The sequence below is a fragment of the Oratosquilla oratoria genome, chromosome 19, assembly GCF_046742065.1.
Source record: "Oratosquilla oratoria isolate Oo_2021 chromosome 19, ASM4674206v1, whole genome shotgun sequence".
Lineage (NCBI taxonomy): Eukaryota > Metazoa > Arthropoda > Malacostraca > Stomatopoda > Squillidae > Oratosquilla > Oratosquilla oratoria.
The window spans coordinates 1,391,832-1,416,831 of NC_134795.1; the positions used below are offsets into that span (position 1 = coordinate 1,391,832).

General features: G+C 41.9%; 1 protein-coding gene across 2 annotated transcripts; it reads right to left on the reverse strand.

Moving 5' to 3' along the window:
* Positions 1–370: 370 nt before the first annotated feature.
* LOC143035493 (uncharacterized) lies at positions 371–22,970 on the reverse strand. Of its 2 annotated transcripts, none has more exons than XM_076202360.1 (7): positions 22,905–22,970; positions 18,316–18,465; positions 12,902–13,032; positions 8,479–8,733; positions 5,852–6,130; positions 4,338–4,526; positions 371–1,111 (listed from the first exon to the last, which is right to left on the reverse strand). In XM_076202360.1, the coding sequence occupies exons 2-7, from the start codon at positions 18,338–18,340 to the stop codon at positions 914–916; spliced, it is 1,077 nt and encodes a 358-aa protein (XP_076058475.1). In that variant the 5' UTR covers positions 18,341–18,465; positions 22,905–22,970; the 3' UTR covers positions 371–913. The 2 variants fall into 2 exon arrangements, with proteins under 2 accessions (XP_076058475.1, XP_076058476.1); XM_076202361.1 differs by having other exon boundaries at positions 12,902–13,210.
* Positions 22,971–25,000: the final 2,030 nt, after the last annotated feature.

Genomic DNA, 25,000 nt, shown 5'->3' on the forward strand with positions numbered 1-25,000 from the left:
TAGCCTCTGTGTATGTGTGTGTGTGTGTGTGTGTGTGTGTGTGTGTGTGTGTGTGTGTGTGTGTGTGTGTGTGTGTGTGTGTGTGTGTGTGTGTGTGTGTGTGTGTGTGTGTTTGTGTATGTACGAGTATGTGTGTATTATTTTGTATTTGTATGCTCATGTGTTATTCACAATTATTCTTCTACGTATTCTAGTACACAGAAATCTCAGAATATTATTGATTCTTCATTTTCTTAAGTGAGATTACTGGAACACTTATCATTTCTCTGACCATGAGATCAGGCTTATCGTTATGTTGTTGTTATGTGCATCTGTGAACACATTCTACTCAAAGGAGTCTTAAGAAAACAGATAAAATATTAGCCTGGTTTATTACCTAATATTGTACATACATGGGTGTCTCGGTGACTCATCATGGCAATCATCGTGTAAGAAATTCACACTCAGTGAAGGATTAGCATTACTTCTTAAAATTATGAGCTTACCAGCTGCGGCCTGCTGAAGATCGCGATGTTTACGATTTCACCATCATTTCTTGTGTTATCAAAATAAATCTTGCTAGATTTCGGCCAGGATTTTCAAAATGCTGTCATATCGAGGGCGATATTGATCAGTCATGGCGTATTTTGTTTACAAGGCAATTGAAATATTCTTATAATAATTCACCATTTTCTGATACTATAGCTCGTTTGATAATTTCTCTCCCATCTCCTTACAATTACACCGCTTACTGTCTCATCTGCCCCTCTTTGCAAGTCTCTTAGCATACCTGCCATGTCTAAGCTAAACAACAGCAGAGATACTGAAATATTGTTTTCATTCCAGCTGACAGAGTGACAAGGCGTCACAGCGGCTGCTTTGCTTAAGGCGTCTAGTAACACCCTGTGATGATAATGACACCAACAGCTGGACTCTAGTGGTGAACCTGCTTCTCTTGATGATGACGCAGCTGGCTTACTGTGAAGGGGCACAGGTGGTCGACGCCGTTACTCTTCAAGAGGTGGAGAGTGAGACTTGGGTCTTTACTCAACCAGTCCAAGACAGAGCTTGTGGGGTGGAACAGGGCTGGGGTTGCCTTCGGCGCTGTCGAGGGTCGCTCGTCGATGGGGTACTGGCGACAAGAAGAAGCACGTTAGGAAGCCAAGAAGTGGAGTCGAAGTTTCTTCAGGGTGGAGGGGAATGATTTAAATACTATCGCGACGCCACACCATCGTCAGCAAACCTTCCTATTCCTCGCTTTATTCTGGCTATTGCTGGGCGATTAGATTCAGCAGCTGGCGCTTCTTCAGTAACAAAGAGGGCTAGAATTATATTGTCTGGAATGTCGTAAACGCTTTCGGAGAAATTCTGTCGGCAATGCTTGCAAAAAGTCAGCCACTCGAATGCAAAACTTTATGTATCACTGCTGCATTCGCATGTCCCGACGAGCTGTCAGCGCTCCTGACAGCCTCCGTCCAAAGTGCTTACGACATTGTTTCCAGAAATGCTTCCATTGCCGTGGCATTCCTATACATGAGAGAGAGAGAGAGAGAGAGAGAGAGAGAGAGAGAGAGAGAGAGAGAGAGAGAGAGAGAGAGAGAGAGAGAGAGAGAGAGAGAGAGAGAGAGAGAGAGAGAGAGAGAGAGAGAGAGAGAGAGAGAGAGAGAGAGAGAGAGAGAGAGAGAGAGAGAGAGAGACTGACAAACAAATACACAGAGAAGTAGACATATACACGGAAAGAGAGAGATAGGTAGATAGATAGATAGATAGATAGAGAGAGAGAGAGAGGGGGGGGAGGGGAGAAGGGATTTGTATAGGGCCGGGGACGGGAAGAGAAGAAAGAAATGGGAGGGTTATGGGATGAGATGGGATTAAGGGGAGGAGTTCGGGAAAGTGTGGGAAGATTTTTTTTTCTTTTTTTTTGGGGGGGGGCAGGGGAGAAGCCACACGTTGCCGGAATTGGAGATAACTGGGTGAGAAATAAGGGAGAGCTGGAGAAAACATTGACAAAGCGAGAGAGACATCGTCAGCAGCATACACTATAAAATAAATGCAAAGAGAATAACAAACACGTGTATGCACACATATCAAAGGTGTTCGTATTTATCATACATGCAAAAATGTTGAGGCATGTTTCGTTGCTATGGTTGGAGAAGGGTGAGTGCGGCTGATATCTAAACAACATAACGACACTTCAAATCGTCAGAGCTTAAAAACACTACTACTGCCCCTACTACTACTGATACTAGTAATACTATGATTACTGCTACTACTGGTACAGCTATAACAATTAATCAGAATTGATCAATTTGATATACGATGTAAAATAAAAAGATCGGACTTACAAATACAAAGTTACTTGTGTAATTAGACATAATCAACAGTAAGCGTAGACTCACAACAGTACAAAAAAAACTACCTGATCATCAAAAGCTATACAAAAACTTACTTGTACTTGAATGTATGGGATGCAAATGAGATTAATGTTTTCTTTTGGGATTGCATTTGGACAAGAGGTGAGTGAGGGAGAAAAGTGATTTCAGAACTGCATAAAACAGCATAACCTGCCGAATTCTTGCGTTTGAGGTTTACAATTATTTTCAGCGAATTTCAAAACAGCGAGGGAAGTATAAATTCCTGTGCAAAGAAAATGGTCAGCGCGTCTTATTTTTCTACAAACCTATTTATTTATTTATTTATTTATTTATTTATTTATTAATGTGTCTATTTATTCACTTTGCAAATGTACCATCAAGATACTGACAATTAGTACTGTGGCAATCATCTACACGGAAGATGAAAATTACCCAGGCGTTCTTAGTGTAGACGCGAAACAAATGAAAGTGGATCAACGTGAATCTTGAGTAGAACACGTAACCCACCGGGAACTACCTCGCTGTACTATCTTGCTCAGCGACTTTTTGTCCGACAAGCACATAAGGCAAAGGTGACAGCTTCAGCCACAGCTCAGCGCCTCCTGGCGTAAGATCCTCCGTTTTGCTATTCTTTTTAAAACCTGCTCTCATTCTCTGTCAATCGACGTAGACTGGAAAATCTTTTAATAAGAATCGCGGCTGTGATCTGACAGTGACGCCATCGAATAATGACGTCATTGAACAGTGACGTCACCATTCAATGATGTCATCAGGCAGTGACGTCTACTCACAATGATGTTATCACACAAGTTATGGTAAATGTCGTCCTTACTGACTCATTTCAGTCCAAGAGATCAATTGACACCTAAGTTTGGACCCTGGAGCGTTACCTCCCCTTTTTTAATACGGTAACGTACATTATTTTGTTCTAGCTGACGCCAAGTCATTTTATTCAGTTGAGTCGAATTTGAAACGAAATGGTCCTCTTGTGATTGTTTTGTTCGTGGTTCACTATCTTAGCTGAATAATCATCTGATCCCGCTCCCCCCCCCCAAAAAAAAAGAAAAAAAAATATATATATACATATACATATTACCGTGTTGAAGAGGTCATGTCAGCTAATCATGAGTGTGATAAAATCACACGTTTCGTGTATTATAAAACTGAGTGAAAGGTGAAGTTGCGTTGATCTAGCCTAACCTAATCAACCTAACTTAACCTAACCTAGTCTAATCTAGCCTAACCCAATCCAACCTAACTTAATACAACCAAACCTAACCTAATTCGACCTAACTTAATTCAACTAAACCTAACCCAATCTATCCAAACCTAACCCAACCCAACCTATCATAACCTAACCTAATCTGATTCAGCCATTAAACATTCATATAAAATTTTCTTATGCATTGTCCCTAAGTGCAGTTTAACATTTGGCTCTCACTGATGTAAAACCTTTCTTTAACCGAGCTTAGCTCATTCGCCGTTTGTCGGCAGATGGAACATTGCCACCTACTCAGCGCTCACTATCGCCTTCTTGTTTGGCAACACGCGAAACTAGCTAGCTAATTTCGCTGTTTTGTCTCGCTGAGTTCTCTGTCTGGCATCGAGTTCTGCTAGCTTGGATAGTCTTGCTTTCCTGGGTCTTAAAACATGCGGATATCTGTGTGTGTGTATGTTTGTGTGTGTGTGTGTGTGTGTGTGTGTGTGTGTGTGTGTGTGTGTGTGTGTGTGTGTGTGTGTGTGTGTGTGTGTGTGTGTGTGTGTGTGTGTGTGTGTGTGTGCGTGCGTGCGTACGTGCCTGCGTGTGCATGTGTGTGTGTGTGTATGTGTGTATGCGTGCCTGTATGTGCACACTTGCTTGCTTATGTGTGTGCGCACTTGCATACATGTATGCATCCGTACTTGCGCACATGCGTCCGTGCCTCCGCACGTGTGAGCGTGTGTGTTCACGGGCCACACGAGAAAATGCATGCATTTCCTCACCATTATGAAGTCGAGAAGTTTCACCTTCTCCGACGGGAGGAACTGAAGTCTCGGACAGTCAGACGAGGGGAGGTCCTGGGGTTGATTCACGCCACACTCCTCTTCCAGCGCCGCCTGCAGGAGCACCGTCTGCAGTTCCCACGGTGTCACATCGTACGAACTCCGGAAGTACGAATAGGTGTCATTACCCTGTAGAAGTGCAGTGAGCTTCATGGCCTCTGAAGGGGTGCGACAGTTAAGATAAATGAATGTACCTCACTCGACTATAGAGTTGAAATCTAAATCCATTAGTGATTTCAAGCTAGCTTACCAAGCGAAATCGGGTCCTACGCGTAGGTAAAAGAAAGAAAGAAAGAAACGTAAGTGAGGTTCCAGTAATTGACCTGGAACACTGGCCTGGGTGAAGGTAGCACAGGAACTCAAAAAGTGATAAGTGGACTATTGGTGGATTGGGTGTGGTATTTACTGGTTGTGTGAAGGTGTCAGAAGGGGATGAGTGTTCTGTCTACCTGGGAGATGGGTGGTCATTCAACAGAGATACTGAGGAACATTTCGGAACATATTATTTAGATAGCTACAGCCTGTCACTACTGTGATCAAGCCTCAATTCGATGGGAAACTTTCATGAACACGCGAAGACCAAGGGAGTCTCTTCTGTCACAATGACAGAAAGCTTTCTTGGACGGACAGAGTGTGTATACAGTTGGAAGGTGTTGGACTGGCTTTTTTTGTGTGTATATTCTCTGTATAAGGTATCAGGCAAACCTGACAGGGTGAAAACATAAGTAGAATTACGTGTGAAGCCTTACTAGCAACAACCTCTCTGTGCCCGTTCCAGGGATTCGAACTCAGATCATTCACTCGCGCACGGTACAAGAACGCGTCCCCTGAACCATACGGGGTTCTTGAGAAACATGTGAATACTAGGACTCGGAAAATCAGCAAAAACATCTCTTTGTCGGTCGTTTTATAATAGGGGGATGGAATCCTGCCAGAGTTCTTGGCATAACCGAAAAAAAATCTTTGATACATTAATAGATGTCTACGTTTCTGATATTAAAGGAGAATGTGCGGTACGTTTATAAAATGGAAGATTATCGGCATGATGGGTTCATAAAAGGATGCAAAGGTCACCTGCATGGGATGAAACATCCCGAACTGAGCGACAACAACATACCAGACACCATGGTTGGGGGTTGAGGCTAGCCCCAGCTCACGGTCGGGGACCGACGTGGCATCTGTTCGAACCCTCGTCACGGCACAGAGGTTAGCAAAGGCTTCGTCCACTTTGAGTAATGGCCTCCGACCGCTGTTAACCTCAGGACCTGAGTGACTTCGTGGCGTCACTGTGTGATACATTAGGTTTCTCCGGGTATCATCACTGCAGTAGGATACCGTTGACAACATCGTCTCCTGCGTTCATGTATGAACAGTTTCAAATCACCGACAAAATTGAAGTCCGAGCGGGTACTAACCCCGCAAACAACGAAAAGAAAGAAAGAAAAAAAAAGTACCAGAGCGTGGATGAGTGATGAGGAGATGGGATGGTTCCTGGGGAGAGCCATGACGAAGGGGTTGACGCCTCCGCCGTGGTCTGAAGAGCCCACCAACAGACCTTCTTGGTGCTTGAGCGCATTCAAGAAGGGCTCGTTGACCAGAGTGCCCAGAGACAGGAGCGCCCCGCCACCCTTCCACATGAGTGTGTGGCCCACTGCGGCCCACATGGCCCACGGGGATGGGAAAGGAAGGCTGTTCTTCCAGTAGGAAAACTCCAAAGGCGTCCCGCGTACTGCCTGTGGGAGAAACGGGAAATCAAACCTAATTGTTGATGTCGACTGTCTGCAGCCAAGAGTCTTCATCTAAGATGAACAAATACTGAGCTTCACAGTCTCTTCCCTGTCCCACAGTCCACTTCTCACCAGAATGTCATTTCACAGATATCGTGAACTTCTATCAGTATTAGATATTTCGTATCCGAAAAAAGCGCTGTCAGCTAAGGAATCGTGATATCCAATAAAATTTATGTGATATCAGGTTTAAGTTTTGCACCACTGATTCACAATGAAAATCTTTATCAGCTCCATATACAATTTAGAGAACTATAGTTAATCTATGCATAACAGACACATAGCAATTCATGACGGTGAGAAAACTCATCAATTCTCAAAGGAAAATGCCTCCCAATTAAACTATGAATTTGAAATTAAGTTTTGAAATATAACCGGATGATTTTATGTATGTCAGTGATAGCTTACGTTGCACTTCGTTTCGCAAAAATTGATTCATCTAGTTTCTCTCATTTTCCATATATTACGTTCTTACACACACACACACACACACACACACACACACACACACACACACACACACACACACACACACACACACACACACACACACACACACACACACACACAAACACAAATACATATACTCACACACACACGCACGCACGTACACGCATATACACCCATACCTACACACACCTACACGCGCACACATACACGCACACACACACATATACACGTACACCCACACCTACACCCACCCACACCCACACATACATATACACAGACACACATATACATCTACACACACACGCACACAAACAAACAAAACAAACACACACACACGCACACAAACAAACAAAACAAACGCACACACACACACACACACACACACACACACACACACACACACAAACACACACACACACACACACACACACGCACGCACACACAAACACACACACACACACACACACACACAAACACACACACATTGGTACACGCACAAACAAAAGAAAGTCGAACGGTCTTCACCACCGAAGCGGCGGCGTGTCATAAAGTCTAGTTTCTTTTTCTGTTCATCTTTATTTTGCGGTGAAAGTAGACTAATAGGAAAAAGGGTTGAGAGGTTCCGAGCAGCGGCGATGTCGGTTTGAAATTCATTGAGTTTGACGTCCGCTGAGGTCCTGGGAAGCGGACACGTCCAAGCTATTTACGCAAAGAAAGCTTTGACAAACCTAAAGCTGCTGTCTGCTGTCTTCGTCTTTGTCTTTCTCTTCACCCTCTTCGTCTTTCTTTTTCTTTTCTGAAAAGTTCTTGCAGTAGTATTAGTATTAGTAGAAGAGTATTACTGATAAGAAGAAAAAGAAGAAAAAAAGAGAGGACACAAGGAGAAGTAGAAAAAGAAGAAAAGAATGAAAAATAAAGTATGAGAAGAGGAGAGAGGAGGAGGTGAGAAGGAGAAAAAGATGGAAGGGAGGAGAAGGAGAAAGTAAAGTAAAATTATATGAAGAAAGAAGAAAGAGGAAGGGAGGAGGAGGACAGGTAGGGAGGAAAAGGAGGAGAAGAAAAAGAAGAAGAAGAAAGAAGAAGAGGAAGAAAGAAGAAGAAGAAAAGGAAGAAGAAAAAAGAAAGAAGAAGAAAAAGAAGAGGAAGAAGAAAAAAGAAGAAAGAAGAAGAAAAAGAAGAAGAAGAAGAAAAAGAGGAAGAGGAAGAAGACGAAGAAGAAGAAGAAGAAGAAGAAGGAAGAAGAAGAAAAAGAAGAAGAAGAAGAAGAAAGAAGAAAAAGAAGAAGAGGAAGAAGACGAAGAAGAAGAAGAAGAAGAAGAAGAAGAAGAAGAAGGATTAAGAAGAAAAAGAAGAAGGGGAAGAGGAAGAAGAAGAAGAAGAAGAAAGAAGAAGAAGAAATAAGTAGAAAAAGAAGGAGAAGAGGGAGAAGACGAAGAAGAAGAAGAAGAAGAAGAAAAAAGGAAGAAGAAGAAAAAGAAGAAGGGGAAGAGGAAGAAGAAGAAGAAGAAGAAGAAGAAGAAGAAGAAGATGAATGAAGAAAGAAGAAAAAAAAGGAGAAGAAAGAAGAAGAAAAAGAAGAAGAAGAAAAAGAAGAAGAAGAAAACGAAGAAGAAGAAAACGAAGAAGAAGAAAGAAGAAGAAGAAGAAGAAGGAACAAAAGAAGAATAATAAAGAAAAAGAACAAGGAGAAGAGAAAGAAGAAAAAAAAATAAGAAAACGGAGGAGGCGGCGAAGGAGAAAACGAAGACGAAGACAAAGACAGAGCAGATATACAGGAACAAGAGCAACAACAATAATGACATCAACGACAGCAACGAGTACAAGCAGCCGCGACAATCCATTACCTGCCTGATGTCCAGATAGGCGAGTCGAACATGGGGTAAGAGTTCGAGCATGTGCGTCCAAGTCTCTCTCGAAGACACCGAAGTCGTCCACAGGAACACGTACACTGTCCTCGAAGTCGCAGACTCCTTGTCTTTCTCCCCCCTCTTGCCCAGGCCCAAACGACCCGCCGACTCCACCGAACAGACGTCCAGGGGCGTGAGAGGGTGGTGGGGAGGGGGAGGGAGGAGGATGACGGGAGGGGGGAATGGAGAAGGCTGTGGGAGAAGATTGGGGGGAGTAAATTATTATTATTGTGAATAATATGCTTTTTGAGGTTTGCAAAGCTGTCGCTCGCCCGTTACTGTGAGTAACGAGTGATGTGGAAAAGGTCCGACACCCCCCAAGAAAAACAAAAAGAAGAAGACTTGCGATCTTGAATTCCCGAGTTCTAATAAAGGCTATCATAACTCGCCTCCACGTAGAGTACGCAATGGCTGAAATGATAAAAGATTGATAAATAAAATAAAATAAAATAACATAAAATAAAATAAGATAAAATAAAATAAAATAAAATAAAATGGAAATATAATATCACGCCGTAATCTCTTTTCCTTCTCTTGTTTTGAATCTTGGACGTCCTGAAAAAACAAGTGTATGTGTGATTCACCATGGTCTTGGATCACGTATTGGACTCGTGATCGACAGCTATCTCCCTCCCGAAGAGAGCTCAGAGCTCATATACGACCAATCTATGGGTAATGCTGTGACCTTACACGCACACACACACCCAACTCCCCGCCCACGAGAGTTGGAGTAACGACTCGCAGCGCAGCGATACTGAACTTATTTCAGCCCTGGGCGGGATTTGAACCCTGACCGCCGTACTGTCATCCGGGAACTCTAACTACTGCGCCACGAGTCGTGTGTTTGTGTGTGTGTACACATGTGTGCATGTGTGTATGTGTGTGTGTGTATGTGTGTATGTGTATGTGTGTGCATATGTGTATGTGTATTTGTGTAAGCGTGTAGGTGTGCGTGCGTGCGTGCATGCGTGTGTGTGTGTGTGTGTGTGTGTGTGTGTGTGTGTGTGTGTGTGTGTGTGTGTGTGTGTGTGTGTGTGTGTGTGTGTGTGTGTGTGTGTGTGTGTTTGTATGTGTGTGTATGTGCGTGTGTGTGCGTGTGTGTGTGTATGTGTGTGTGTGCGTATGTGTGTGTATGTGTTTGTATGTGTGCGCATGTATGTGTGTGTGTGTTTATATGTGTGTGTATGTGTGTACGTTTGTAGGTGTGCGTGCGTACATGTGTGTATGTGTGTGTGTGCGTGTATGTTTGTGTGTGTAAGTGTGCATGGATGCATGCATGTGCTTGTGTGTGTGTGTGTGTGTGTGTAGGCGTGTATGTATGTATATGTAAGAGTGTGTAGGTATGTATGGTACCTCGCAGGAGGTACAAAAACTCTACTTTATATTGAAACTACAAAATATAAGGATAACATGCAGAGAATTCATGATTGACCTGAATGTAATCTACCTACTGCTCAAGCACCTCATATAATTCCATCTGGCAAACGCTAGGCATTTGGTGATTTTTTTTTATATATTATAAGCCTTTTATTGCTATTGTTCTAATTCGATCTTCCTTCTGTCTTCTTCCTTTCTGTGTAAATGCACTTCTTTATCATTGTGTTTTGTTCTTACCTTGTATATTTCATCGACCCAAGTTGGTTGGAGCTGATCTCTGAGATCTTATAGTACTTACATTTTCACACTATCTTCTCTGTTTTGTTTAATGAAAAAAGTTTGGGAAATAGCACTGTACCACAGTAGTTATCCTTCCAGTTACCATTTTTTTTTACATTGCTACCCCCTCCCCTTCATCCAGTCTTGTGCCCATGGTTCCTTCCCTCCCCCTCCATCTCCACCTCCCCCTCCCTCTCCTCCTCCCCTCCCTCTCCCCTCCCCCTCCCTCTCCTCCTCGTCCTCCCTCTCCCCCTCCCCCAACCCACTTTGCATCCTCAAAACGAGTTTTCACGCAGTCCGTAGTATACAGATTTACAAGTTACTATTAGGGAAACTAAATATAAAACTTCACGTGGCCAAGAGAAAAATCGATGATTGCCTAAAAGTGAATGTCTGGTAAATTGTCTTCCGAGAAAGCCCCATACAAGCCCAGTGGGGTCACGCCTCCCAGTATGGAAACCAGTGGATGGAGGCAAGTGGGTGTGGAGACACTGAGCATATTTCTTCCGGCTGGTATTACATATCAAATCTGGATTTATTGAGGTTAAATGTCTTTTATTTTTGTAATAGTAAAAGTTTGGTTTTATCTCAAACCAAATACACCTTAGAACTGTACTCTGCAAAGGCCGATTGTCAAGGAAAGATGAAGCATTTATATGAATTTAGTTTCTTAACGTTCGTAGGAGTTACGGAAGCCGAAGGACTTGTTTATGTAAAGTTATGTACAACTCAGTCATGGGTTAATAGCGCAATCATGACAAAGTAAAAACAGAGAAAAAGGAGTCGCCTGTCTTTTCACTCTGACCACAGTAACCGCGTGGAAACACAGTAGTGGCATTCTTATCTTCTACCATAGGAACATGAGAGAGGGCGGGATGTGTAGGTATGGTGAAGGAGGGGATTTCAGTCAGTACAGCAGAAATGAGGGTTTGATATTGATACATGTAGTAAATAGAATGAAAATCGGTGGGGCGGGAGTGGTGGGCTCTATCAGAGGCTTTCCTCCCTTTTGGAGCGAGTGAATCCCTTCGGGAAATTCCACGACCTCGGCATGAGTGGAAGAACGTGTATAGAAAGCAGGCCCGTCGGAAGAACGACGATTTGATGAAGACTAATGCAAGAGTAGCGAGACGGAGGCTTCGTGGGCACGTTCGAAGTCTGATAATAAGAGCCGACAAGTGTGGGAACGCACGCGATATCGAGTTGCCGTGACTGGTGGTTTCCTTATCAAGTAAGACCCGATCAACTGCGGGACTGAAGGGATGGAACGAAATGCCGGACGGACAACGGAAGAGGCTGTGTGGACGGGTGGCAAGATTCATTATCCGAGTGGTTTTTAGGTTTTCTTCTTTTTCTTTTGAGTAAAGGACGCCTTAGAGAATCAGGTAAAAGTTATAGACCCCCTTCCTGCGAAAAAAGTATACAGACATAAAAAAGCACTCTATATAATCAGAAAAACAAACAAATATATGGGTGATGGATTGGAGTGGGATGGGTGGAAATGGGAGCATGCCTTGGCTGGCTACCTCGCTAAATGGGGGGAAAACTCGTTTTGGTGTAGAGATAGACAGATATAACCAGAAAAAATATATAATGACAATCAATATTATTTGACCCATCCATAGGCCTTAGGTTTAAGCTCTGCTTTACGTTCTTCAGCGCAGAGTCCTGCCTTCATCCACCTGAATCCAAATGGGAACATATGAACTTAAGATAAGAGGAGGCTGCAAGAGACCATAAGGCCTACACTTGTCATTTCAATGTCCCTTACTACCTATCATACCTATCCGTTAAGTCATCCAATCCTCTCTTAAAGCAACCTTTAAGCGCTCACTGAACAGAAAGGTGGAGAGATTAGTGAAGATGCAGATAAGATACTTGGGCCAAATGAAAGAGAGGAATTCGAAATCAGAAATAGAAATCGGGAGCGGGGGTGGGGGTAAGTTACGGTTTCATGTGATTAGAACGAGAATAATGATGGGGATGTGAGTGCTCGGAGAAAGAAAAGTAAACACGCAGAGAACGGAGAGAATATATAAGGAATAATTCTAGAATACCATAGATGCTCAATTAAGAGAACTAAAGATACCAAGGCATATCGAGGTGATCTTATTAGAATTAATCAAGGGAGAAGGTGCTTGGGCCACATGCTCACACTCAAAGACTAGATGGACAGTGCATGGGTACATGGGAATGTCGATGCTTTATTACGTGATAAAAAAGAAAAGGGACATTTTTGGTTTGACAAAGCTCTACGAACTATATGTAAATAAGGCTAGGTAAACATTAGAGGCTAGAAATAATAAGACGTTTCGTACATGCAATCATTGAGTTACTAATTTGCAAAGGACAAACCCATGTAGGTCCCAACATGTTAGCCACATGTTGCAGGCAAGGCATGTGTGGAGGTACCTTAAGGGCCATTTACACGGTCGAACAGTTTGACAAACCCGGTTTGTCAAGCAAGTGTTTGAAGTGATGTTTGACCGTGTGAATGGGGTATTTGGTTGTCAAACACATTTGTCGAACGTGTTTGACAACCAAATACCCTATTCACACGGTCAAGCATCACTTCAAACACTTGTTTGACAAACCGGGTTTGTCAAACCGTTTGACCGTCTAAATGCCCCTTTAACGCTGCGCAAGGCGGAGAACCACTGAGAGACTCCTAGAAACTCATTACACGTTGTTGTTCGCAGCTCACCTGCATGTAGGAGAGGGTCATGGTCGTACTGCCCTCCATCACGATGGCGATGGTGAGGAAACCGAAGGCAACGAGGACGGCGCCGAGCCGGTACCAGGACCCGCGTACCATCAGGTAGCCGAGCCAACCCACTGCAGGAGAGAAAGGATGGCAGGAGAGACGTGGTGGAGCAACAACGCCATGTTGGGGTACATGACTTCCGGGAGAGGCCAGAATACACAAAGGAGGTGCACTACATCGAATGACTGCGATCAATCACAGGCCATTCAGCAAAGCTGAAGCTTTTAGGTCTTTTACTTTCGTGTGGTACTGAAAAATGAGAGGGTGAATATTTAGTGTCCTTATATAATTTACTCTTAATATATTCTTAATATTTGAGACAAAGCTCAGTTTAACCTAAACTAAGTTAAACTGACCTAATCTGACCTGTGTGCCTCCATGCATTTTGTCGCTGTACCTCCTTGGAGGATTGGAGGAGGTGGGTTTGTGAGGGTGCGGAGTTGGGGGGAAAATTAGTGTTGTATTTGTCGACGACAGTTTACCAACGCTTCTGTCCTTATGGACAATATCGCAACGTTTATGGGATATATTTCAGCTAGTGGGGAGTGGGTATATATGAGCGCATTGCATTCCTGAGCTACGGAAATGTTGATGCGACACATTTGAAGGTGTACATGACGTGGGCTACTCGTAGTTTGGAAAATAATTCCTTCTCTTATGGAAAAGTGAGGAAAAGCTGAATTAGATTAGTATTTCGAAGACAACCAGTGCCTCTATCCTTGGAAACAATATCGTGCCGAGAAGATGGAGTCATAGAGGAGGGTAATAAGAAAGAAGGATTAAGAAAGAGTCATCGGCCTTAAGATCCCAGCGGCTTGCCGCAACTGATGAGGCTTACCCTAGCGGGGGTTTCTCACTTCCCACTTCCACGAAGTGGGATGGTGAGTTTTTATTAAGTAAATGAGACATTGGAGGGCGATTGGGGAGTTGGGGCCAACTTCCTAAGGACCCAGCTGGAGTCAATGTTCAAGGAACAAAGTTAGTTTGAGGAGAGGCTAAGACGATAATTAATCTTTTATCAGGGAACACGATATTTAGTTATTTTCCGGGCCGTCAACAGGTTTTTCTAGTCACCTGCAAAGGGGATCTTGTACCTTTTAAAAAGGATTTGAACCTACTTCGATCGAATCCTTTTTTAGTCGTGTGTTTATCGATAAAAAAATTTTCTTGCTTTCTCGGAGGTTTCATTCACCCCTGGGAACGCCGTCTACCCCTTAGAATTGCTCAACAATAACCAGCGCTTCTATACTTGGGAATGATATTGTACCAAATGGATAAATTGATGGAGATTGAAAAGAAGTTAACCATGGAGGACGGCAGTAAAAAAAAAAAAAAAAAAAAAGAGCTTTCTTCTTTGAGTGGAAATTAGAATCCAGTCATCATAAAAGACTCTGGTCCGTAGGGTCTCAATAGTTCGTATGAGGTTCACTAGAAAAAGATGGAACAAGAGAAAATAAATTAGATTAGAGAGAGAAAAAAAAAAAAACGAGAGACACAAAAACATATGTGAAGTGAGGAGTGTGATGGAGAAATGAAATAGAGAATTAAAAATCTTGAATTTAGTTGACGCTGAAGCCGCTGCCTTTGCTCTCTATGATCAAATAGCCTGCCGTTGGGGGTCGAACTCGGGACTGAGGAGTTTCTAGTCGAGATCGATTCTCAAAGCGTCACAGGGGAGCACGCAGGCAAGAGAAAGCTGCGAGATCGTGGCAATGGACACAGGAACCTGGCCCATGGTATTGCATCAAAATTATTAAAACACCTCTTAGCGTCGCTCCACTAAGAAAATATTGTTTAACAAAATTCACTTTATTCATAAGGCAACTATTGTATATAGAAATAGATAACGACGAATTACATATTTGCAGTAGTGCACAGTAGTTCTAGTCTATCGAAACGGTCCCAGATATACAAAATTATCTTGAAATTAAAAAGCAAAAAGAAAGTAAAAGAATCATTCCTTCACCCCCGTATTATCAAATCGTCCACGTGTGGACAAAAGCAAGCTGCTGAAGACCAGGAATAAGTACAGCAACAGCGAATAAAGAAACCATTAAAAGGCAAAGATAAAACTTGGGTGATTGGGGGGGTCAGGGTTGGGGCAGGAAAAGCGGGAGAATCGAGAGAGAGTGGAGAGGAAAAAGGAAGGGGGGAAGAAGGAGAAAAGGAGGAAAACGAAAAAAAGAGGGAAGGAGGGATGGAAGGAGAGAGCGAGCGATGGAGGGAGTGAGTGAGAAGGGGAGGGAGTGAGGGATTGGGGAGAGAGAGGAGAGAGGGAGAAGGGGAGGGAGTGTGGTATTAGGGAGAGAAGGAAGGAGGTAAGGAGGGAACGAGGGAGGGAGGGAAGGAGGAAGGGAAGCAGTGAGAGAGGGAGAGAGGGTAGGAGGGGGGAGAGAGCGAGTGAGGTAGCAAGGGAGAGAGCGAGGGGGGTAGCAAGAGAGGGAAGGGGAAGGGAGACAGGGAAGGAGGGAGGGAGAGTGAGAGAGGGAGTAAGGGGGAGCATGGGAGAGAAAATGGAGGGAGCGAGGAAGGAAAGGAGGGAAGGAAAGAGTAAGGGAGGGAGCAAGGGAGGGAGGAAGTAAGGGGAGAGCGAGAAAGAGAAAGGAAAGGAAGGGAGGGAGGGAGAAAGGAATGGAAAAATGAAGGGAGGAAGAAAGGAGGGAATAAGGGATGGAGATAGGGAAGAAAGGAAGGAAGGAGGGAAGAAGGGAAGGAAGAAATGAGGAAAGGAGGGAAGGAGGAAGAGCGGGAGTGGAAGGAAGGAGAAAGAGAGAGAGGAAGAGAGGCCGGGAGTGGGAGGAGGGAGAAAGGGAGAGAGGGAGAGAGACCGGGAGGGGAGGGGGGGAGGGAGAAAGGGAGAGAGGGAGGAACAGGGGAAGGAAGCGGTGAGAAAAGGAGGGAGAAAGGGGGAAGAATGTAAAGAAGGAAGGAAGAGAGGAAGGAGGGAGGGAGGGATGTGAAGAAGGAAGCAGGGAAGAAGGAAAGGAGGGAGGGAAGGAATGAAGGAGGAAAAGAAGGAGAACGGAGGGATAGAGGATGGAAGTTGTTGAGTATGGTAAATCGAAAAAGGGTGGAGTGAAGAGGGAGGAGGGAGGAGGGAAGAGGGAGGAGGAGGTGAGATAAACGTTTGCCCTCTTGCCTCCACTCAACACACGTTACTGTATTTATACCCGCTTAGATCAATGACTGGAGCAACACAGGCCACCACTAGTTGCTATAGACAACACGCCCGGCACTCGATACACGAATTGCCTCGACTAGGGTATCTCGACCTGTTTTCTTGAATATCCCACACTTATGTACCACTGTCATTTATCTTGTTGCCCCACCTATGAAACTCTGGATCCTGCAAGTGGGGGTCTATGGACCCCAGGCTGAGGACCGCTGTGGTCTAAGTGAATAGAATTGTCTGACAGTTCGGTCACGTGGCTTCGCCGTGTTGAAGGTGCTGGGTGAAGACTATCTTGACTCACTCCTTCATTACTGTGACGTCGTCTTAAGGAGATTATAGTACTAAGTCAGGTGATTTTTATTTAGTTAAGTAATTATGAGTGCCATGATCAGCGCTGGACTTTACTTGAGGAATATAATTTTGAATTATGTCAATCACTACCAATTCTATTACAGAGGTAAGGAGAAGGAAATATTTGGAGTAGGGCTCTCGATTAATTGGGAAATTGTAGGTAGCGCTATGGTAGTAATTATTGTCAGATAGGGTAGCTTGGTGTATGATTAGGCTATGCAAAAGATACATTCTAAAAATAATTCAGGTTTATGTACCAACTTTATAGTTTAGACAGTGAAACTGAATCCTTCTATGATGATGTGAGTCAGGTAAGGAACCAAGAAAAAAGAAAAAGAAAAAAATAATTTGGTATCCGGTGACTTCAGTGCTAATAATAGGGAGTTCATAGCAGCATGAGAATTATAAATAATTTCTTCCTAAAGCGTGCGGGTCATAAATGGACCTGGTGAAGTCCAAATTGAACAAGGAAGAAAATAGGTTTTATGTTGGGAGATAAGAACAAACGTATTAGCAATGCCACTGTTATAAATGAAATAGATAAAGGTAATGGCCATAGAATATATCAGTCTTCAAGAAGATAACAAGGAAGAATTTTAATTGAAAACTAAAACTAAATTTGAAGTTCTAAGAAACAAGAAAGGCGCCCTCGAGGGTATGAATTGTAATTTATTGAGTATCATTAAATAATCCGCGGAGAAAGTAGTGAGTATAAAACAAATAAAATAGAAAAAATTCCAAAGTAAAAAATGATCTAATGGAAAGAGGGATGATGTAAATTAAAAACAGGGGGGACAAAATAGAGAGAGAAGAACTGAACAATCTTATAAATAAAAGCCAGATACAAAAGAAAAGGAAGAAAAACAAACATGTTATGAAATAAAGTATTTGGAAAGGTGAAAGTGTTAAATAGGTCAAGCGCAGACTAGTTTTAGGGAGGAAATAGATTATTTATCCTAAAATAGAAACGGGGACATGATTAGATGCAAAGAATTGTTAAATGGAGCAGAAGAATTTTATCAAGAGCTCCATTCGTCAAATACCATAGTTCGGTAGACAAGTTACAAATGAAGAGGTAGCGCTTAATAAAGAAAAAAAAAAAAAAAAAAAAAACTTAAACAAGGAAAAGGACCTGAGAGAGATGTCATATCAACAGATCTTTTGAAAGACTCAGAAGTTGAAAAGTATACTTACATAAGCAAGATGCTAAAACTAATTTAACATATAAAAATAGAATAAAAAGGCATCTCATAAATGGTTCGGAAATGTCTGGTCAACATAGAAACGTCATGAGAAGCTCTTTGTCTTTATGTCTGAAAAAAAAGGTATATACCAGATGTGATCTACGGTTGTGAAACTTGAAAAAGGCGATGGAGACAAATCCACAGTTGAGAATGAAGAGCTAAATGCTAAGAATAATGTTGAAGGACGGGAAGAAGTCAAGTTGGATGAGAGAACAGAGCAATGAAATATGCAGTGGAGGAAACAAATGGAATTGGGTAAGGAAGTTAGCCAGAGAGAAGGATGGGAGATGAAGCAAGTGTGTTGTTGACTGGACTCCACGAGGTAGGAAGCGTAGAGGAGGAAGACTAGATAGAGGATAAAGAGATGAGATAGAGAATTTTGAAGGAGTGGCGTGGCAGAAGTTGGTACAGTTGTGTGGCTCAATGAAGTGTTTGAGTGAATCCTCTGTTTAGCACTGGAATAGAAATAACTTACTGATTCATTGACTCATTGATTCATTGATATGTTATGCGATGAAATCACCTGTCGGGGGAAGTCACGGTAGACAAGTAACTAAATGAAACTGTGAATGAAGAGGTTTACTTACGCGTAGGTCGCATCCCAAGAATCATGGCGAGTTGTCTTTCAGGATGATCACCAGTTGAGGACGTGGAGCGGCGATCCAAGAGGAGCCACTGTGCATCAGCACCTTTAACCAATTTTGCCTAGAGTTCTCCCTCAGCTGAATAAAATCGTTCTGAGTTAGATAGAATGAAATATATAAATATATGGGGCACAAATATATATATATATATATATATATATATATATATGTATATATATATATATATATGTATATATATATATATATATATATATATATATGTATATATGTATATATATATATACATATATATATATATACATATACATATATATATACATATATATATATACATATATATTTCAAATTATTTTCCTGGTCTTCAGGCCAACTCGATATAAGGCGTCTAGAATAGTAGGGGGTAAATGCCACGTCTTGGTACGGGAATATGGTTCTTAAAGCGTTAGATATTAAGAGGCAAAATGGTATACGCATGACGCCAGGATCTTCCCCTTTCTATTCTAGACGCTTCATATATTCTCACAGAGGATCTCATCGGTCGATATGAATTCATAAAAAGCCTCGTTGATGAGTGTCATTTAGGCAAAGATGTCCACCATCATCTTCAAACAGTCAAGTTCATTTCATGTCATCAGTGTGACGCTTTTCTGGGTGTCAGCCTCATCGCGGGCGACATCAAAGTTGTCTTCTAGAATGGGCTTGGCTAAAAAAAATAATGTATAAAAGAAAACGTACACGAAAACACAACGGAAGTATGTGGATTACGTTATTCCGCAAATCCTGATATGTGTTGTATGGTGACTGAAAATAAGGTAACAGATGACATTGAATAAAGTTGATAGAGTTGATCTTACACGCACGTACGCACATACACACACACGTACGTGCATACACGCACACACGCGCGCTTATACGGCACAGGGGTACCGTTTTCGATCGCTAATTTAGATTTCTGAGTTCGAATCCCGCCCAGGGCTGAAAACGAGAAAAAATAACTGTTTCCTGCACTGCGAGCCGGCACTCTAACTCTAGTACGTTCAGAGCTCTCATCCAGGAGGGGAATAGGTGTCGATCATCAAGCCAACACGTGATCCAAGACTAGTGAATCACACACACACACGCACACAATACAATACATACATACGTGTACACACATGCATACATACAGGCATACAAATATGTATCTCAAGCCTAGAATTAAGTGTGAGTTATGTACCAAATCATCTAAGTCTAATGAAATCTGGAATTAATTTATTGGTGAATATACTGGTGGTATTTTCCACCTCTAAGCGGAGGAGAGGGTGGTAGATGGATGGTGGTAGATAGGGCTTTAATGGACTATATAGTGGTACCCAGGAGAAGAACAGAATGAGTTTTGGGTGTACATGTTTTTAGGCGAGAGAGTAGGGAAATATCAGATAATTTTTTGGTGGAAGATAAGTTGAAAGTGGAGGATAGATGAAGAAAGAGGAAAAGGACAGAAGGTAGGGAGATGCTTAGAGCAAACTGTTTAAATAAGAAGGAAAAGAAGCGGGAGTACAAGAGGAAGTTGAGAAAAATGTGGGAAATGGTGAAGGATAGAGTAGAAGTAGGTGTATAAGAGGAATGGGGGTGTTTCAAGGAGGAAGTAACAAGGTGTGCAAATATTGTATGTGGAGCAAGAAGGATGTGAGGAAATAGAAGGAAAGGTAGTGAGTGGTGGGATGATGAAGTGAAGAAGGTAGAACAAGAGAAGATGCAACCATTCAAGGACTGGTTACAAAGTAAGATGAAAGAAAAATATGAGAAGTATCAAGAAAAAAGAAAAGAAGCAAACCAAAAGATGAAGGAGGCAAAAAGGAGAGTAGGTTTAAAATGGGGGAGGAGTATGACGATTTTTTGAAAGCAATAAAATATGTTTTGGAAGGAAGTGACGAGAGGAAGGGGAAGTGAGGCAAGTAGAGAAAAAGGTAAAAGGCGCGGATGGACAGATCTTGACGAAAGAGGAGGCAGTAAAGGAAAGATGGGCGGAGTATTTTAAAGAGTTGTTGAATGTGGAGCAGGATAAGGGGGAATTGGTGGTAGCAGAGGGAGGCGCTAAAAATGACGGTGGTGGGAGAGGAAAAGGGAGAAATAAGAAAAGGTGAGGTGCAAGTAGCTCTGAAAATGATGAGAACACGTAAGGCTCTTGGATTAGATGGGTGTTATGCGGAGTGTCTGAAAAGGGTACAGTAATAGTGGACTGGCTGGTGAGGTTGTTTAATGTGTGTCTAAGAGAGGGTAGAGTGCCAGAGGACAGGTAAAATGGACAAGTGTGAGTGTAGTAGTTTCAGAGTGATCAGTTTATTGAATGTAGTTGGAAAGGCTTATGGGAGGGTTTAGGTTGAGAAGATTAGGAGAGGAACAGTGGGAGTAATTGGTGGGGAACAATGTGGGTTTAGGACAGGTTGGGCTGTGTGGATCGGATTTTTGTGGTAAGGCTGATATATGAGAAAGCTTTAGGAAAAGGAAAGGATGTTTTTGAGCCTTCACAGATTTGAAAAAGGCTTATGACAGGGTAGACAGGAAGGCACTATGGGAGGTTTTGCAGAGATGGGATTAGGGGAAAGTTGTTAAGAGCAGTCAAGGGTTTTTACGAGAGTAGTACAGCCTGAGATAGGATGGGAAATGGAGGGAGGGAGTGGTTTGAGGTAAAGGTGGGACTACGTGAGGGCTGTGTCATGTCGCAATGGCTGTTCAATGTGTACATGGATGGGGTGGTGCGGGAGGTAAAGGAGAGAGTAATGAGCAGGGGACTGGAGATTGTTAAAAAAAAAAGGAGAAAAAGGGAAAGTGAGCCAGTTGTTGTTTATTGACGACACTGTGCTTGTGACAGGGTCAGTGGAAGGATTAAGGGAGTGGCAGATTTTGGACAGGTATGCGATAGGAGAAAGTTGAAGGTAAATGTGGGTAAAAGGAAGGTGATGAGATCTACGAGTTGGAAATAAGTCTAAAAGGAAAGAGTTTGGAGGAAGTGGATAACTTTAGGTATTTAGAGTCTCATGTGGCAGGAAAGGGAGGAGTGGAGGTAAATTGTAGATTGAGAGAAGCAAGTAAATGACTTAGGGGGATTAAAAGAAAAAAAAAGAGTAATAGGCAGCTGGGAATGAATGCAAAAAGGAGATTTTATGAAGGGGTGATTGTGCCGACGGCTTTGTATGGTGCAGAGACTTGGAATTAAAGAGAAGCAGAAAGGAAAGGCTTAAATGTGTTTGAGATGAAATATCTGAGAAGTATGGTAGGGGATACTAGGTTGGATAGGGTGAGAAACAAGGAGGTGAAGAGAACGGGAATGGAAAAGGACAAGGCAGATAGGCTGATGAAAGGTTATTGGGATGGTTTGGACTCATGGAAAGAATGAGTGATGAAAGATTAGTAAAATAGTTGTGGAAAGCAGAGGTGCGGGGAGTTTACTTGAGGGATGACTGAAGATGAGATGGATGGGTGGGATGAAGGGGGCGTTGAGCATGAGAGGAATGTCTGTTGAGCAAGGAAGAGAGAAAACGGGAGATAGGTATGGATGATACTGTTATGCAAGGAAGGGAGGGGCGAGGGATGGGGGATGGGGGTGGTAGGGGTGCTAATGTGTGAATGGTACTTTGACGCAGCCCGAAGGGATTTCTCTCCTCTTTTTCGGCATGTGAGGATGGAGGGAGGGGGGGTGTTGCCTATTAAGTGAAGCGGCCTTGCTGTGGATACACTGTGTCTTACTGCATTGCGTTTGACCCAGGAGCTGAGATGGTAGGGGCGAAGGTGATGGATGGAAGTGAAATGGTTGGGAGTAAGTATGTGCCTCTGACATAGCTACCTTCCATATATGGGGGAAAAAGCTCTTGATATTATATATAGAAGCAGAATTAATTGCCTTTTAAGACACGCATGGGAACTTGGTGACAACATTCTTATCCCGACCACAGGAGCAGATCAATTTGTAAATGTCACAAAAATATTCATAGTAAGTTATTTATATTATTCACTGAGTGTTTATGTGACTTGTCCCAATGCTCACGCACGGTCAAATGACACGACCATCCCCCCTGTTAGGTGGCGTTAGCATTACAGTGCTTTTTTCAGATTTAGCAGACGATATTTCAAGGTGTTTTCGAAGGGGATTAATATACACACCGCACGACTTAATGTTTTTTTTGTGTGCTTTGTTTTATTTTCAAGGTGCCATGATACAAAATAAGCATAAATTTCGGAAACTTATTTTGCATGTTATTTACTATATAAGGCTATCTAAAAAATGCTAACTCACAAATTGTTCATGCACAATTTTCGCATTTTAGAACACATTTTGCGAATGCACTAAAACACACAATAATTTATTGAAACGAGCACAACGTCGAAGCCCCCAGGATTATCAAATACTCTTGCTCAAAATAAAACATGCATCTGCTTAGATGCATGAGTCGTGCACTATTGGAAATGTATAAGCCTCCAACAAACACACTACTCTTATGAAACAAATCATGTCTTAGAGCGAAACGTCAAGAAGAAAATGTAATTTTTCAGACTGTGGAAGAAAGTGGAAAAATATATCCTCATCGCACTTTGATATTGAAGAATAATCGTAGTAAATGTTTTAGTCTGTTTCTATCACGTTCGACACCCTCGGCAAACGACGAACGGAAGCGTACTGACTACTCTCTAACTGTGTAGTGTTTACTTTCCAACCTAACACATTTGTACACTCTCGCGGTGTCTAGCTAATATAGCCTGTCCCCCCAAACAATCAAATATTCCACGAAAAAAATTGAAATCTACAAACGTGTTCATTTCTAAAAGTAAGCGTTGAAAATATACCATGAACTGTAAAATAATGTCGATGGATAAATTGGCGGGAATTATTGGCGCCACTCGGGCACGTTACTAAGCAACAGGTCCGTCCGACCCAACAAGCCGCCGAACAAAACCAAACAAATCCCACTTTCTTTTTTCTCTCCACTTTATATATAGTTTTGACTATTTCAAACGGATTTAAATTGAGTCAGAATTATATAATACTGAATACAGATAAGGTATGTTTTGCTCCCAACTGTAGGATTAACTGAAATCAAAGAGAAAACGGGCGAATAACAATTTAACGGCTGCAAAATTTGAAATAAGATTATTCTAAATCATGATAAAGTCTATAGAATAGACATGTGAGTTTATATATTAGTAAAAATTGAAATTTTGTATACTGAGACTACGTATAAATAATATGGCGGGAAATAAGCTTCAGAAAACATACGACAATATTAGAAAAAATGGCAATACTATTTGTTTACATTTCTGGCCGAGTTACGTTGCTAAGGGTGACGTGTCGTCCTTGATTGCTGGAGGACTTACATTGTAAGGTGTGACAGTGGTCTAGAATGATGGTGTATCAGTAGTGGAGATAATAATTACTGAATAAATACCTTCACAATGACACATTAGACTTATGTGAAGCTATTTACGTAGAGGGAACATAATTGTATACAAGATTAGTCAACAAATATATACAGAGGGATTTATTATAGAGAAAAAAAGACAAACAAACAATAAATAAAGTAGGTCATAGTCAACCCTGACTACAAATATTCATTACAAATAAGCATTCGGAAGATTACATTTACATAGAAAAGCCAAAGACACGTGTGTTTTATGTACGCGCGCACACACACATACACACACACACACATACACACAAATACACACACACACACACACACACACACACACACACACACACACACACACACACACACACACACACACACACACACACACACACAATGTATATATATATATATGTATATATATATATATATATGTATATATATGTATATATATGTATATATGTATATATATGTATATATGTATATATATATATATTAACACATAGACACACACATATACTAACATACACACACATACACACACACACACACACACACACACACACACACACACACACACACACACACACACACACACACACACACACACACACACACACACACACACCTTATATAAATTTACAACCAGGTATGATAATAATCGGAGAGTAAAAGATAATACCCGACGAGCGTTGCACCTTTCCTGTATACTATTGTACAGTACAATTAGGTAGGTACACGCACATGCACGCACACATACACACGCACACACGAACATGCACACACACACACACACACACACACACACACACACACACACACACACACACACACACACACACATACGTATACATAATCACACACACATACATATGCACACACACACATGCACACACAAAGCTTGGAAAAGATGGAAAAAACAACAACTAAGATATGAATATGTAGAAATACGCAGGGAAGAAAAAAAAAAAAGCTATGAAAAAGACATAGTAAACAAATGTAAAGATCAACCTAAATTATTCTTTAGATATGTAAATGGTAAACTAATAAATAAACAGGAAATAGTAAAACTACCTCAAGGAAACATATCATATACAGAGGATATAGAAATGGCTGATATTATGAACAAACATATTCACAAAAGAAAACATACACAATTGGGATAAAGGAAGGGGAGAGGGATACTCCTTAGTGAGAGAAATAATTTTGACACAGAAAGAAATAAAGGACCAAATTATGAACATTGATGTCAGAAAATCACACGGCCCGGACGAAATTGCAAA